General features: G+C 40.2%; 1 protein-coding gene across 4 annotated transcripts in view; it reads right to left on the bottom strand.

Moving 5' to 3' along the window:
- The window catches only part of GRM4 (glutamate metabotropic receptor 4), a 617,812-nt gene that overhangs the window by 280,981 nt on the left and 320,269 nt on the right, over positions 1-16,562 (bottom strand). For 3 of the 4 annotated variants that reach the window (XM_073616042.1, XM_073616040.1, XM_073616041.1), the window contains exon 11: positions 9,674-11,693. The exons of the other annotated variant lie outside the window; for it this stretch is intronic. In XM_073616042.1, coding sequence (XP_073472143.1) covers positions 11,644-11,693 — 50 coding nt within the window. In that variant the 3' untranslated portion in view covers positions 9,674-11,643. Of the gene's footprint in view, positions 1-9,673; positions 11,694-16,562 lie in introns of those variants that run through there. 4 annotated transcript variants of the gene reach the window in all.

Below are 16,562 nucleotides of genomic sequence, written 5' to 3'. Positions count from 1 at the left end.
ATTTTATAGGTAAAGTTGATCCAGGGAATATCCGATTGCCTCTCAGGGGGTCAGGAAGGATTTTTTTCCCCTGCTGGAGCAAATTGGTTCATGCTTTGCTGGGGTTTTTGTGCCTCCCTCTGGATCAATTATGGGTATAGAATTGTTTACAGTGCCTTGCAAAATTATGCACCCCCCCCCCCCTTGGCTTTTTACCTATTTTGTTACATTACAGCCTTTAGTTCAATGTTTTTTTTATCTGAATTATATGTGATGGATCAGAATACAATAGTCTAAGTTGGTGAAGTAAAATTAGAAAAATATATACATAAAACTATTTTTCAGAAATAAAAAACTGATAATTGGCATGTGCGTATGTATTCACCCCCTTTGTTATGAAACCCATAAAAAGCTAGGTGCAACCAATTACCTTCAGAAGTCACATAATTAGTGAAATGATGTCCACCTGTCTACAATCTAAGTGTCACATGATCTGTCATTACATATACACACCTTTTTGAAAGGCCCCAGAGGCTGCAACACCTAAGCAAGAGGCACCACTAACCAAACACCACCATGAAGACGAAGGAACTCTCCAAACAAGTAAGGGACAGTGTTGTTGAGAAGTACAAGGTTTACAGGGTTAGGTTATAAAAAAATATCCAAATCTTTGATGATCCGATCCCTAGGAGCACCATCAAATCTATCATAACCAAATGGAAAGAACATGGCACAACAGCAAACCTGCCAAGAGACGGCCACACACTAAAACTCTCAGACTGGGCAAGGAGGGCTTTAATTAGAGAGGCAGCACAGGGACCTACGCTAACCATGGAGGAGCTGCAGAGTTCCACAGCAGAGACTGAAGTATCTGTACATAGGACGACAAGAAGCTGTATGCTCCATAGAGTTGGGCTTTATGGCAGAGTGGCCAGAAGAAAGCCATTACTTTCAGCAAAAAACAAAATGGCACGTTTTGAGTTTGCGAAAAGGCATGTGGGAGACTCAGAATAATGTATGGAGGAAGGTGCTCTGGTCTGATGAGACTAAAATTAAACTTTTTGGCCATCAAAGAAAGCGCTATGTCTGGCGCAAACCCAACACATAACATCATCCGAAGAACACCATCCCCACCGTGAAACATGGTGGTGGCAGCATCATGCTGTGAGAATGTTTTTCAGCAGTCAAGACTGGGAAACTGGTCAGAGTTGAGGGAAAGATGGATGGTGCTAAATAACCATGGAGGAGCTGCAGAGTTCCACAGCAGAGCCTGAAGTATCTGTACATAGGACGACAAGAAGCTGTATGCTCCATAGAGTTGGGCTTTATGGCAGAGTGGCCAGAAGAAAGCCATTACTTTCAGCAAAAAACAAAATGGCACGTTTTGAGTTTGCGAAAAGGCATGTGGGAGACTCAGAATAATGTATGGAGGAAGGTGCTCTGGTCTGATGAGACTAAAATTAAACTTTTTGGCCATCAAAGAAAGCGCTATGTCTGGCGCAAACCCAACACATAACATCATCCGAAGAACACCATCCCCACCGTGAAACATGGTGGTGGCAGCATCATGCTGTGAGAATGTTTTTCAGCAGTCAAGACTGGGAAACTGGTCAGAGTTGAGGGAAAGATGGATGGTGCTAAATACAGGGGTATTTTTGAGCAAAACCTGTACCACTCTGTGTGTGATTTGAAGCTAGGACAGAGGTTCACCTTCCAGCAGGACAATGACCCCAAACACACTGCTAAAGCAACACTTGAGTGGTTTAAGGGGAAACATGAAAATGTGTTGGAATGGCCTAGTCAAAGCCCAGACCTCAATCCAATAGAAAATCAGTGGTAAGACTTAAAGATTGCTGTTCACAAGAGCAAACCATCCAACTTGAAGGGGCTGGAGCAGTTTTGCAAGGAGGAATGGGCAAAAACCCCAGTGGTAAGATGTGGCAAGCTCATAGAGACTTATCCAAAGTGACTTGGAGCTGTGATAGCCGCAAAAGGTGGCTCTACAAAGTATTGACTTTAGGGGGGTGAATAGTTATGCACATTGACTTTTTCTGTTATTTTTTCCTATTTGTTGTTTGCTTTACAATAATAAAAAAAACTTCAAAGTTGTGGGCATGTTCTGTATATTAAAAGATGCAAGTCCTCAAACAATCCATGTTAATTCCAGGATGTGAGGTAACAAAACACGAAAAATGCCAAGGGGGGTGAATACTTTTGCAAGGCACTGTATATAGGATAGTATGTAAATTCTGTCTTCCATGGATCTCTGCTGTCTATTGCTTAAAATATTTTTTTCTAGCAAAAACTCAACTATAATTTTTATTAAACTCTCCAGTATCTTCCCGATTATGGAAGTTAAACTAACAGGTTTATGTCCATAGATTGCACCGAACTCTTCACATCCATGTAACATACTCCCTCCATTTAGTTCCAATAGTATGGCCAGTTGAATGCAGACAGTCCCTAGCGTAGCTTTAAAGTGGTTCCAAATTCTACGTTTTTTTATGCCCCACTAACTATTGAAACGTTCATGGGCAGGCTGAATGTACCAAGTTGATCGATCGATCAACTTGGGTACAATCAGCTTGCTGGATTCTCTTACTATTATCACTAGCGGTTGCTATAGTCACTAGCTATAATCACTGTCTTCTCCCGACAGGGACGGCTTTCCCATCCGCGTCCCCCCAGCAGGGAGCAGGTAATTGCTCGACAGGAGGGATTCTCCTGTTAGCACTGTTTGTGTTGATGGGGGAACCGTGCAAATTTCTTTCTTGCAAATTCACTCTGTGTATGGCCTGCCTTAAGAAAACCCACTGGCCCAATTACATAAGCAGAAGGATAAGATTTTTAGGAAGCCCTGGAAAGTCAATCAAGCCTTGCCAAGATTGCCTGGAAGAAGAATCAAAATTTTTACTTGGTATTTTAGAAAATTATACCTGGCTACAACTTGAAACAGAAATGTGTTTTTATAACATTTGCTTAGATATATTCTGTTCGGAGATTATATATCATGTTTTAATGAAATTGGTGTGCTCAATATAGTATAAAAATGTATATAATACTACAATTTTACCAGGCACTGCATCCCAAAAGGGACATCTTGAAGTGCTAATAATTGAAATTGTGCTAGTTTTTCTATTCAGTCTCTAAAAAAATCTGCAGGCATCAATGACTGAAAACACAGCATCTTATGGGATTTTTGCTCTGTAGCAGTGATTCCCAAACGCTGACTCTCAGCTTTCTTTGATGTTGCTTGTTGGATTCTTTCAGAGCTTTGAAATAATATGCAGACTTCTCAAACACAGGCGTAATGAAAACCCAAGACAGTCAAATTCTCCTATTGGCTAGTAGATGTAGCAGCAAATATCTGTTCGTGGTGAATATCAGAGAATTAAGATCAGCTCAACAAAATGTCAGATCCAAGGCATATTTGATAGCTGGAACTTAAAAACTAAAATCCTGACCCAAGTTTTTTCGTGCCAAAAGGCTTGTGTCTTAGAGGCTTTACCTTTAAACCAACCAGTATGTTTTTCGGTGTTCCAAATAATATTCTGCCAATAATGTGTTTACAACAGAAACAGTAGGCTAATATATGTAAATAAAACTATACTTGTCAATAAAGTGTTCATTAATATGCACCTTAAAGTGTTCATCAATATTATCATTAAAGGAGTTGTAAACCCTCATGGTTTTTCACCTTAATGCATTGTATGCATTAAGGTGAAAAACCTTCTGTGGTGCTGCAGCCCCCCTGAGCCTCGTTTTAATTACCTGACCCCGATCCTTCGTTGCCAGGAACGAGCACACCAAGCTGGTGTCTCGTCTCCTGATTGGATAGATTGCTAGCGGCGCAGCCATTGGCTCCCACGGCTGTCAATCAAATCCAATGACGCGGCGCTGGGGGGTGGGGCCAAGTCTTGCATTCTGTGAATGGACACAGATGCAGGACTCAGGAACGCGCCCACATGGGTGTCCACCGTAGGAGAGAGCTTCTCCAATGTGAACACTCGATGCGGGGAGGAGCCAGGAGCGCCGCTGAGGGACCCCAGAAGAGGATGTTCGGGGCCACTCTGTGCAAAACAAACTGCACAGTGGAGGTAAGTATAACATGTTTGTTATTTAAAAAACAAAAAAAAAAAACAAAGCTTTACAATCCCTTTAATCTAGCAACTGAATAAAAAGCTTTTCTTAGGCGGATTAACCAAAATCTCCATTTACAAAAAAAATAATATTATAATATACCTACAGTAGTCATTTGTAATTATAATTAAAATAATTACACAGTATAGTTTAAAACCCTTTCAGAGGTGTAGTATAACTAGCGTGATCACACCTACAGTTTCTTGAAAAAGTATTAACACCCCAGTTACAACCAAAAACATACATTTATTGTGATTTTATGTGATAGATCAACACAAAGTGACACATAATTGTAAAGTGGAAGGAAAATGATAAATGGTTTTCAAAATTTTTTACAAAGAAATATGTGAAAAGTGTGGCGTGCATTTGTATTCAGCCCCCTTTACTCTGATACCCCTAACTAAAATCTAGTGGAACCAATTGCCTTCAGAAGTCACCTGATTAGTAAATAGAGTCCGCCTGTGTGTAGTTTATACAGCTGTTCTGTGAAGCCCTCAGAGGTTTGTTTAGAGAGAAAACGCTATGCCAAAAGAGGATAGGCATAGGAATAGTCCCACAACATAGAGCCTCTGAGATATAGTGTCAGAAAAAATATGATTCAAATATCAAAATTGACAATTTATTACAATTAATTTGTTTGTCCTGTTTTTCACCAGACAACGTTGTCTATGGATGGTGTATGGTGGAGGATTGATGGTTTTATGAATTTGTATTTGTCTAATTACATAATTATTTATTATAATTTTTTGTAATTTTTTTGATATTTGAATCGTATTTTTTCTGACACTATATCTCAGCGGTTCTATGTTGTGGGACTATTCTATGCCTATCCTCTTTTGGCATAGCGCTCTCTCTGTTATTTAGCCACTGAGCCCTACCTCTATATGGGGTGAGTGGATGAGTGCCTGGCGGTAATACCATTTGATTGGCTTGGTTTCCAAATCTTTTTATATTCTTAGGTTTGTTAGAGAACCTTAGTGAACAAACAGCATCATGAAGACCAAGGAAAACACCAGACAGGTCAGGTATAAAGTTGTGGAGAAGTTTAAAGCAGGGTTAGATTATAAAAAATATCCCAAGCTTTGAACATCTCTCACGGAGCACTGTTCAATACATCATTCAAAAATGGAAAGAGTCTGGCACAACTGCAAACTTACCAAGACATCGCCGTCCACCTAAACTGACAGGCCGGGCAAGGAGAGCATTAATCAGAGAAGCAGCCATGGTACCCAAGTTACCCATGGTAACTCTGGAGCAGGGGCGGATCCAGGGGGGGGCAACGGGGCAATTGCCCCCTCCGAGAAATGCAGGTGAGTGTCACTGTGAGAGAGCCGCCGGGCGGCTCTGTGAGTAAAAGAGCCGCCGGGCGGCTCCGTGAGAGAGAGAGCCGCTGGGCGGCTCCCTGAGTAAAAGAGCCGCCGGGCGGCTCCGTGAGAGAGAGAGCCGCTGGGCGGCTCTGTGAGTAAAAGAGCCGCCGGGCGGCTCCGTGAGAGGGAGAGCCGCTGGGCGGCTCTGTGAGTAAAAGAGCCGCTGGGCGGCTCTGTGAGTAAAAGAGCCGCTGGGCGGCTCCGTGAGTAAAAGAGCCGCCGGGCGGCTCCGTGAGAGAGAGAGCCGCTGGGCGGCTCTGTGAGTAAAAGAGCCGCTGGGCGGCTCTGTGAGTAAAAGAGCCGCCGGGCGGCTCCATAGGTGACAGAGCACCGCTGACATGTGTGGCCAATCAGGGAGCAGGCGGGCGGGGGAGCAGAGAGATGACATCATCTCTCACTGCCCGCCCTGCATCCCTGCAGTTCCCCCCCACCATGCAGGCAGCTGCGGCAGCAGAGAGATTACATCATCTCTCTGCTGCCTGTCTCTGGGACACAAGAGACCACCTAAGCAGGTGGCAAGTGACAATCTGCATCTGGTGACAGGCGACATGGCAAGTGACAATCTGCAACATGTGGCAGGCGACGTGGCAAGTGACATGCAAGTGACAATCCGCAACGTGGCAGGCGACGTGGCAAGTGACAATCTGTATCTGGTGACAGGCGACGTGGCAAGTGACAATCCGTCAAAATGTGGCAGGCGACGTGGCAAGTGACAATCCGCAACATGTGGCAGGCGACGTGGCAAGTGACAATCTGCATCTGGTGACAGGCGAAATGGCAAGTGACAATCCGCAACATGTGGCAGGCGACGTGGCAAGTGACAATCTGCATCTGGTGACAGGCGACGTGGCAAGTGACAATCCGCAATATGTGGCAGGCGACGTGGCAAGTGACAATCTGCATCTGGTGACAGGCGACGTGGCAAGTGACAATCCGCAACATGTGGCAGGTGACGTGGCAAGTGACAATCTGCATCTGGTGACAGGCGACGTGGCAAGTGACAATCCGCAACATGTGGCAGGCGACGTGGCAAGAGACAATCTGCATCTGGTGACAGGCAACGTGGCAAGTGACAATCCGTAACATGTGGCAGGCGACGTGGCTAGTGACAATCTGCATCTGGTGACAGGTGACGTGGCAAGTGACAATCCGCAACATGTGGCAGGCGACGTGGCAAGTGACATGGCAAGTGACAATCCGCAACGTGGCAAGTGACAATCTGCATCTGGTGACAGGCGACGTGGCAAGTGACAATCCGCAACATGTGGCAGGCGACGTGGCAAGTGACAATATGCATCTGGTGACGGGTGACGTGGCAAGTGACACACTCGGGGCTCCCACTGATTCTGCATTATGGTGAGTTAAACTATTTAATTTTTTATAACAATGTAATAATAGTAATAATGCGCTTCAATCTTCCTGACACCATAACAACCATGATGCCGTGATGATTGAAGCGCCAACACCAGCCATTTCCCCGATAGATGTACCCCAAAAAAATATATTTTCTGGCAGTGCCCCTCCCGAGACTAGACTCTGGATCCGCCACTGCTCTGGAGGAGATGCAGAGATCCACAGCTCAGGTGGGAGAACCTGTCCACAGGACAACTATTAGTTGTGCACTCCACAAATCTGGCCTTTATAGAAGAGTGGCAAGAAGAAAGCCATAAGAAGTCCCGTTTGCGACAAGCCATATGGGAGACACAGCAAACATGTGGAAGAAGGTGCTTCGATCACATGAGACCAAAATTGTACTTTTGGTCTAAAAGCAAAATGCCATGTGTGGCAGAAAACTAACACAGCACCCTGTACACACCATCCTCACCGTGAAACATGGTGGTGGCAGCATCATGTTGTGGAGATGCTTTTCTTCAGCAGGTACAGAGAAGCTAGTCAGAGTATATGGGAAGATGGGTGGAGCAAAATACAGGACAATCTTAGAACAAAACCTGTTAAACCTGCAAAAGACTTAAGACTGGGGTGGAGGTTCACCTTCCAGCAGGACAATGACCCTAAACATACAGCCAGAGCTACAATTGAATGGTTTAGATCAAAGCATATTCATGTGTTAGAATGGCCCAGTCAAAGTTTAGACCTAAATCTAATTGAGAATCTGTGGCAAGACTTGAAAATTGCTGTTCTAGGATGCTTTCCATCCAATCTGACAAAGCTTGAGTTATTTTGCAAAGAAGAATGGGCAAAAATGTCACTCTCTAGATGTGCAAAGCTGGTAGAGACATACCCAAAAAGTCTTGTAGCTGTAATTGCAGCAAAAGGTGGTTCTACAAAGTATTGACTCAGGGGGGCTGAATACAAATGCACGCCACACTTTCACATATTTGTAAAAAAAAATTGAAAATCATTTATCATTTTCCTTCCACTTCACAATTATGTACCAGTTTGTGTTGGTCTATCACATAAAATCCATTTATTTGGTTGTAACATGACAAATTGTGGAAAATATCAAGGGGTATGAATACTTTTTCAAGGCACTGTAGTAAGAAGTAGTGCGTAGACATACTATAAAAACCCTGAGCTTATGACAAGAGTAGTATGTTTATACTGTATGTATGTTGTAAACTCTAAATTAAGTGTGCATGCGCAATATGGAGGTTGTGAAAGTATTTGAAATGCTGCAGTTTGTATGTGAGTATTGGGTATGAGTATAATCTACACTTAGTACATAGTGATGTGGAAACAGTAAAATATTACGAATTTATTTTGTGAGAAGTGAGTGTAGTACACATGTAGTATGTAATACGGTAGTTTGTATACACTTTTAGTATGTGGCATTGGGACTGGTAATACATTCAGAGTCAGGTGACCTCAGCATTGATCAGTAGCAAGCCACGCACAGCTTGCTCTTTCTCCCACCTCCCATTGGTCTCTCCTCTGGTCTTCTCTACTAGTTGTACAAGCCAGGCTTCCTACTGCCCTGGCCTTCAACCTCTCCCTGCTGCCTTCTTCTCTTCCTCCTCTTGAGCTTCTTCTTTTTCAGTGTTCCCGGCTCTCCTGGTTCATTGGTACCCAGGATTTTTCCTGCCTGCCCCAGTCCATTATCTTTTGTCCACTCTCAGTGAGCTGCCATCATAAGGGAGAGCTGGTGGAAGCAAGAGCATGCACAAGACCAGGTCACCCCGCTGGAGGGACTAACAACATCAAGAATGGAAGAGTAGACAATTGGGGGAAAGAACCCAAAAAGAATGCATAAGAATGGAAAAAGGGAACACAACAAGGCAGCTTGAATAGAGCATAGAACAAACAAAGATCAAAGAACAAAGAGCATTTCTAGTCAACCGTCATTTGGTCTTGAATGGGACCCTCAACAATAGAATATTTTTATATATTGAAGTGCATTGCATCAAGTTAGGCAGCTCACTGAAAATGAATTGGTGGCAAAAACAGTGGCAGCATTAATAACCCATTAGTGGTCAGTGGGAGTGCTTTTAACCTCTCCATACATTATATTGCCAGCTAGGACTATATCTATACTGTTGGGTGGATTGATCTCCACCCGACAGTACTAAATACTGCAGGTGCTCTTTCAGTGCACCCAGCACATCACTGCCACTCTTTTGTAGATTCTTGTGATGAAGATAGTGTAGGTTATCACACTGTGCGTCCTCACAGCAACTAGTGGATGGTACCACAGAATGTAGCAGGGACAAGGCATCCAACACAACCAGAAGTGTGTCACATGTGTCAAGAGAGTGAAGAAGTGCTAGTTGTCTGTGGTTGATCAGGATTTCACACTTTGTGACCCTTTTCCATTTCATATATTCAGAAAAGCCTTAAAGGAATGTTTTCTTCCCATTGTTCCCATATTATGGCTTCATATGGTGACATCGCTAAACATACACTATTAACGCCTTCAAATCATAGACCTTTACAATATAAAGCCTGCAGGAAACCCAGCATGTAATGGAGGTCGCTGTAAGCGTCTGCAAGTATATCAACTATAGGCCCTTTAGCACTGGCCATATCTCAATTTGGACATACATTTAAAAACAACTATGTGACCACTATACTTTTACCTCTGGATGTCCTGTAACCATTTATACTACAATGCATTTCCGGCAATGTAAGGTTGGCACAGAAATAAGTTTGGCATGTTTATGATATCTTAGCATATACTGTATACACAATAATATGCTGTAAATGTGTTCATTGAGAAACAGACAACAATGTGTTTTTTACCTTTTATTAGAAACACTCAGGTAGAAAAAAAGACATTTTTTTCAAGACTCTCAGTGATTTTCATGCACACATAATTTTGCATAAAGGCAGGCACCGCGCAAGGTTTGCATGGAGTGATGGGTGGAGGGGAAACTTTTGACTCTCATAACAGACACATTGCAAACTGATCATGGGAGGGGCAAATTCACCAACCAGAAATTTAATGAAACTTGGTTATCTTTGTAAACAAAATCTGCTTTGTAGCATTAGATTTTTTGTTAATGAATGTATACGGGGGGTAGATTATACTACAAAGGCACAAATTTAAAGCAGTATATCTGTGATGCCCCTGAAAGAGTCCAAATGCATGTGCAACAGTAATATTAATTTTGTGAGGGGGATAATTCTGTAGTTGTTTGCTGAGAGGAATTACTTGGAACCTGACTGTTGAAAGAAAGCTGATGGCACAAAGGAATCAACACGAAAATGTGCAAAGTCACTTAATTTACAGAAAAAATAGCAAGTCCTGTATTCTACCGAACATATCTCCTGAATAATTCTGTTTATGTATTCATCACTCTGCCAAGGGATAACTTGGCCCATTTGAAAAAAAATATGAAAAGGTTACTATTTCACAAGCATTCGGTCTCTGTATATGATCATTTTATGTAATATGGTCCTAATTGGTTTTGGGTGATTAAAGAGAGCATCAGATGTAGACTTTCTCTCTTTGGAACATAAATTCATAACATGCTTTTTCCTTTTAATTGATCAAAACCACCTACATCTTTTGAGTCTTTTCTTATTTTTTCTTTTTTTTTCTTTTTTTTACTTTATTTCTTATACATTTCTTTTATTTCACATCATATACTGTATAAATCACTTCTGAAAGTGTCATAAAATTGGTACTTTCTTATAAAATTATCTGTTGCATGACATATATACTTTTGAATAAATCATCTTTCTGTTCAAGGAGAATAGGAGAATAAAATACACAAATCAAAATAAAGCAACAAAAAAAGCAACATGAAAGCAAAAAATAAACACTGGACATATTAAATTGCTACACAAATGGGGGTAAAGTGTTATTATTTTTATGTCAGTCTTGTTTGGTTAATTAATTTTTATGTGACAACTTAAAATGAGGTAATTCTGATAGTTGACAGATCATGATGTATTAAAACACATTATATCATGCTGAAGGTGTATTTGTGTCCATATGTAATGATATTATGGCACTGTGTATTATAATGGCAGTAAAAATTAATAATCAACCGAATCATGGCATGAAAAGTTAGTGAAACATCACAAGCAGTTTTCAGGCAATAATTTTGATTTGTATCAAATGGGACAATTAATGGCAATGTATTAAATGCATTTTGTAATCATGTATAATTCATGTAATTTAAACAGTTTTTACAGGGACTCAGGCAAATGATGGGGGTACAGTTTTTTAAAGCACAAGACTCATTTAAAATAACATATTTGTTTAAAACAATCAGGGCACAACAATAAAAATTTAGAATTAAACAGCACGACAGGGAACATCAAAATAACTTGTTTTGACTTTAGCAGTAAGTAGTAAATAATAATAATAATAATAAAAAAAATACTGAAATGCTATAAAGCTGACACACCTTGAAAAAATTGTGTGTCTGAAGAATAAAAACATAAATTGAAAAAAATCACGTGTTAAAAAAAAAATATTTAAAAATCAAAAAGTTAAGAATTTGAATTTGAGCTGGACAAAAATAACAAGTTATAATGTGTTTCCTGATCCTTTTGTGGGAATTCAGTGGGCCTAGGTGTGTGGCTTGCCTGCTATCTTTTTTTCTCCCGTCTGCGCCAGACGCGCTTCTCCGCCCCACGACGGGTTAACTAGTCCTCCTGACTGATCCCGGTTTTCGGTAGGGAGCAGCATCTGGTGTGACCATTTGTTTGGCCCCTCCCAATGTTCAACGGCATTTTCAAACAGTGCTGCCTATATAGCGTGGTTACTGTAGCTGACATATGTTGGTTTACTGGCCAGAGCTAGAAGAGAAATATACAATTTTAAGCTATTTTGTAGCCATTCACTTACAATTATTTCTAAAATAGTATGATGTACAACATTGATCCCTATAATGCCTGCACAGGTTGCATCATTTAAAAGTGACCTGACTATGCACTATAAAGCCTGAGCGAATATCCACTTTGCAATGTGAATGTTCACTGGTCTTGGTAAATGGGGTGACGCTGGGTTTATTTCAATAATCCAAAGGTGCCAGGAAAGAAAATCAAAATGAAAACAACTTCTTCGCCTTATTTACCAAACTGGGGTATATTTATAAAGCAGAGGCTGTGACATTCACCAAACATTCACTGCAGTTGAACATCAGTCACTAATTAAAAAAAAAAAAATACATGCAGCAGGAAGATTCACCTGTATTAAATGTTTGGTGAATGTTGCAGTCACTGATTTGCAAATATACCCCTTAGCAGACATTCACTTTGGCAAATGAAATTTCTCTACCCATTTAGTAAACAATTATAAACACCACAACTATGCCAAAATCAGAAAGTCATTACATTTACCTTAATCTGATTTCTCTGCAATTCCCGGTAAGCAAACAACAAGTATGCATACAGGGTCAAGAGGAGGGTGGTTGGGATGTACTATCTGTACTTTGTGTAATTTCTCTTTCTGCTTCCGTCATCATCAACCACTATATCACATTTCCATAGGAAGTTTGAATGTGACTGGTTGCTGTAAGAAAATACTGACATTTTTTACATGAAGCTTTTCTTACAGCAAGGATCCTGCAATGGGCATTTCAACATTGCAAGTGGGAACCTTTCAGGCTCCGTGCACACTGGCTTAAAAAACTTTCCTTCTACAGAAGTTTTGTGTTCTGCCTGTAGAAGCAGCTCAATGTGTCCATGCACATTGGGACATTAAGAGACATATTTTGAGTTTAACGTTTAGAGGCAGAAAAAAAAAAAACATTCTGGTTTTGCATTTCTGATTGGAGCTTGGAGGCAGAAAAACATAAAACTCTCCTAAACGTGTCTAAACTTCGTACAAAAAATGCTCTATATGAGCATTTTTTACTCCTGAGAGAATATACTTTTTTTAAGCCCAGTGTGCATGGAGCCTCAGGATCACCAAACTACTAAGAGAGTACACTGGGTCTGAGTGGACCAAAACAGCAATGCCTGTATGCATCTTAATCACTCAAGTCTTGGACACCATTTTAAAATGGTGATGGGAGAATGACTGCTCGCCCTGGCACCATTTTAAAATGGCACTTGGAATCAGCGGCTCCCGTGGGTCCTGGTGGGGATTCAGGCAGGAATCTTCAACAGTCAAAGACGAGTGACGTTTTTGGTACTTTCTCCAGTAGAGAGACTCAGGCAGAGCTATTGCAGCTCTGTTCAGCAAAAGTGATCTATTGCTGTCTTATTGGAGCCAGCAATAGATCACATTTAGAAGTGATATGCTGGTCCATGGGGGTCTAGATCTGGTTTCCACTGACCAAATCCAAACCTCCCATGAAAGAAACAAAAATAAAAATAGAAAAATAAATAAAATATGAATCCTAGAAATATCCCCCCCCCCCCAAAATTAATAAAAAAAACAATAATGTCAGATAATCTGGATGACATTGGCATTCACTGAGCAAGTATCAACTATATATAGTATATACATAGTTGGTAGCAAATATATCCATATTTGCTACGAGTATAAAGCCCTTATCAATGGGCAGGAGCGGTGGAGGAGGGGTGTATACACTGCTCCTTCGCCGCCCCAAAGATGCTGCTTGCAGGACATTTTTTAACATCCTGCCAGTGCAGCGCCCCAGTGTGAAAGCACTCTGGCTTTCACACTGGGACTGCAGGGGAGGTGTTTTTTGTTAATGACACCCAAAATCAGTTCGCATATCGCAGTGTGATCTGCAAACTCGGACAGTAATGTGAACACCCATGTGATCCGATTCTACTGTGGACAAAAAAAAAAGGGTCCTGTGCGAGTTTGATGCGAATTCAGCCATACGATCTTTATAGCTGAAATCGCATTGCACAGAGATGTGATTTTCACTGCAGTGTGGTACAAATCACATCCGATCTCTGACATCGCACCAGTGTGAACTGACCCTAAAAGACCCTATATTGCTCATCAACAATTCAAAAAATGTACATTAACTATTTTACGTGTTCAAAGTCAACAACATACCATACAGATGTGAACTAGCACCATTAAAAACAATGAAAAACTTATGCACATAGGGTATATTAGAGAGCATTGGTGTGAATCAGCCCTTACAGGAATTCTGGAACAAATACAAAGGAAAAGAAAGTCCCTAGAATAAAAAACGCTATACAACTTGGCTTCCTAATGTAATACGAGTGTACACATTCTGTACCAAAGAATGTCCATTATATAAAGTTGGGCTAGCCATTACTATTTCTGGTAACAAGTGAAGTATCACTTTAAAATAGACCCCAACATAAACAAAGTGGCAGTTTGTTTACTTTTAGGGCTCATGCAGACAGGGCATTTTTTCAGCTGCTGTTAGGGTGTCTGACTTTTTTTAACTGCCTCTAAATGCCCCTCCATGTTAGTCCTTGTGCCCATGCACACATAAACTTTCAGAGGCATTTGGAGGCATAAGCGTTTGGGGGCAGTAGAAAAAAATGACAGCCTGTGAGTTCAGGAGCAGAGGCTGTTGAGCTGTAAAAACGAAAAAAATTGCTGCTAAACGCTGTAACAAGCAATTAGCCATGTTTAGCTGTGTTTACCGTTTTTAGGCATTTTTACATTCTAGAGAGTGTTTTTTACTGAACAAATGGCAAAAACCGCTAATGCCAAAAAACGTGGAAAAACGTCCATAAACGTTATTTTTCCTAGCAGCAGCGCTGGAGTTTTTTAAATGTCCTGTGTGTATGAGGCCTTAATATTCTTTAGTTTATTACATGATGTCAAGCCATGTAATAATGTGTTATATTTGCTCTGATTTTATAATTGAGGACTCAGCATGCCAGGTAATTGAGTCATACAACTCATTGCAGGCAGCCTGCATTGTAAATATTAAGTGATTAATGTCCTGCTGGGCATTAAGAAGTTATACTATATTACATGACTAATACTAAACAGGATCAAACTTTGTGTGTTTTGCTAAGCAATTCCTGAGGTTGGAATCTTAGAGAGGAGTCAGAAATACGTATTTAGCTATAATAAAGATAAATAGAGAGTTTATTTAATATGGGTTTTATTTGTTACATTTGTATTATTTGGCTCTCTGATAACATTTTTTTCTCAAAAATACATTTTGAAACATACATTTGTTCTAAATCATAAAACATTTATAAGCCACGTGACCAATGCTAGTCAAATTGCTTGTTAGACCAATTTTAGTCAAATTACTCATTACTTTAAAATTGCTAGACATATTATATTGTGTTGGGGTATTCTGGGCGAATACATTCCATGGGGAGATTACTAAGTAATCATTGGGACATTTAAGCCTCCTACACATGGTATGATTGTTGGCCAACGAAGCGTCTGATTTTTGTCTTAAGGCCGTATGCCAGAATCTTGTCTTGCATACTAACGGTACACAATTGTTGGTCAACAACACAAACTTAGTCATGTACTACGAGGAATTTCAGCTCTTGAGCGACACCCTTTGGGCCCCTTCTGCTAATTTCATATTTGGTGAGCATTGATTCCGAGCATGCGTGTTTGTACTTTCGACTTTTGTGTGATAGATTTGTGTACTGACCAAACGAAAATCTGACGTCAAACTGTTGTCCGCCAAAAATTTACTAGCCTGCCATCCAACATTTGTTGGCCGAAAGTTGGACAACAATTGTCAAAAGGAGAGTATTAATGATAAGATTTTAGGACAACAGTCTGTCAACAGACAATCCTCTGCCAACAATCATACCGTGTGTACGAGGCTTTAGGTTAAATCAAACTCTGTTGCTTAATTGGTGATTATCCTGAGAAAAATCTAGTCATTGCAGACCAAAATGTGGAATTGCGCACCTGCTTTGCATTAATTGTTAATTATTGACCAGTTAGTGAGCAATTTAATGAGGAATATTAGGTAACCTACATACTGGTGCTGATTTCCTAATATATAGGTACAAACAAACAAATCTTATGGTTACAAAATATATTCTTTGTCAGTGATATAAAAAAAGTACACAGACTACAGAAAACATATGTAGATTTTAGTAACATGGTTGATTTGCTATAGAATGTATACTCCAGCATTTGAACATATGCCCACTAAGCCATAGCATGCCTTCAATAAAAATTTGATTTTCCCTGAGGAGCTTGTAAATATTTGATTATATCATGCAATAAGTCTATATATGCAATATTAGCATTTTTAGATGCACATATCATATTGGAATTAAAATGCATCAAGTGCATACCAGGCATATTACATCATGTATGACAACTTTGTCAGGATCATCTTAGCAGGCATCTTAATTAGCATGCCAATTACTTCTAGTTAGTTACTAGAGAGAAAAAAAAAGTTATCCTAAAGAGAAAAAAAATCTACTCTCCCAGGATGGAGTACAGGTAGGGCAATTAGCCACCGTCAAAATAACTACAATAATTCACACATATAGATACTGTAAATGTATATCCCTTTCATGACTAAGCCTATTTTTGAAATTTGGTGTTTACAAGTTAAAATCTGTATTTTTTCCTAGAAAATTACTTAGAACCCCCAAACATTATATATATATATATATATATATATATATATATATATATATATATATATATATTTAGCAGAGAATCTAGTGAATAAAATGGTGATTGTTGCAATATTTTATGTCACACGGTATTTGTGCAGCGGTGTTTTAAGCGCAACTTTTTGGGAAAAGGGACACTTTCATGAA

Source organism: Aquarana catesbeiana, linkage group LG02, assembly GCF_042186555.1.
Source record: "Aquarana catesbeiana isolate 2022-GZ linkage group LG02, ASM4218655v1, whole genome shotgun sequence".
Lineage (NCBI taxonomy): Eukaryota > Metazoa > Chordata > Amphibia > Anura > Ranidae > Aquarana > Aquarana catesbeiana.
The sequence above is the reverse complement of the archived record's forward strand: the minus strand, read 5'-3'. Positions and strand labels throughout refer to the sequence as shown.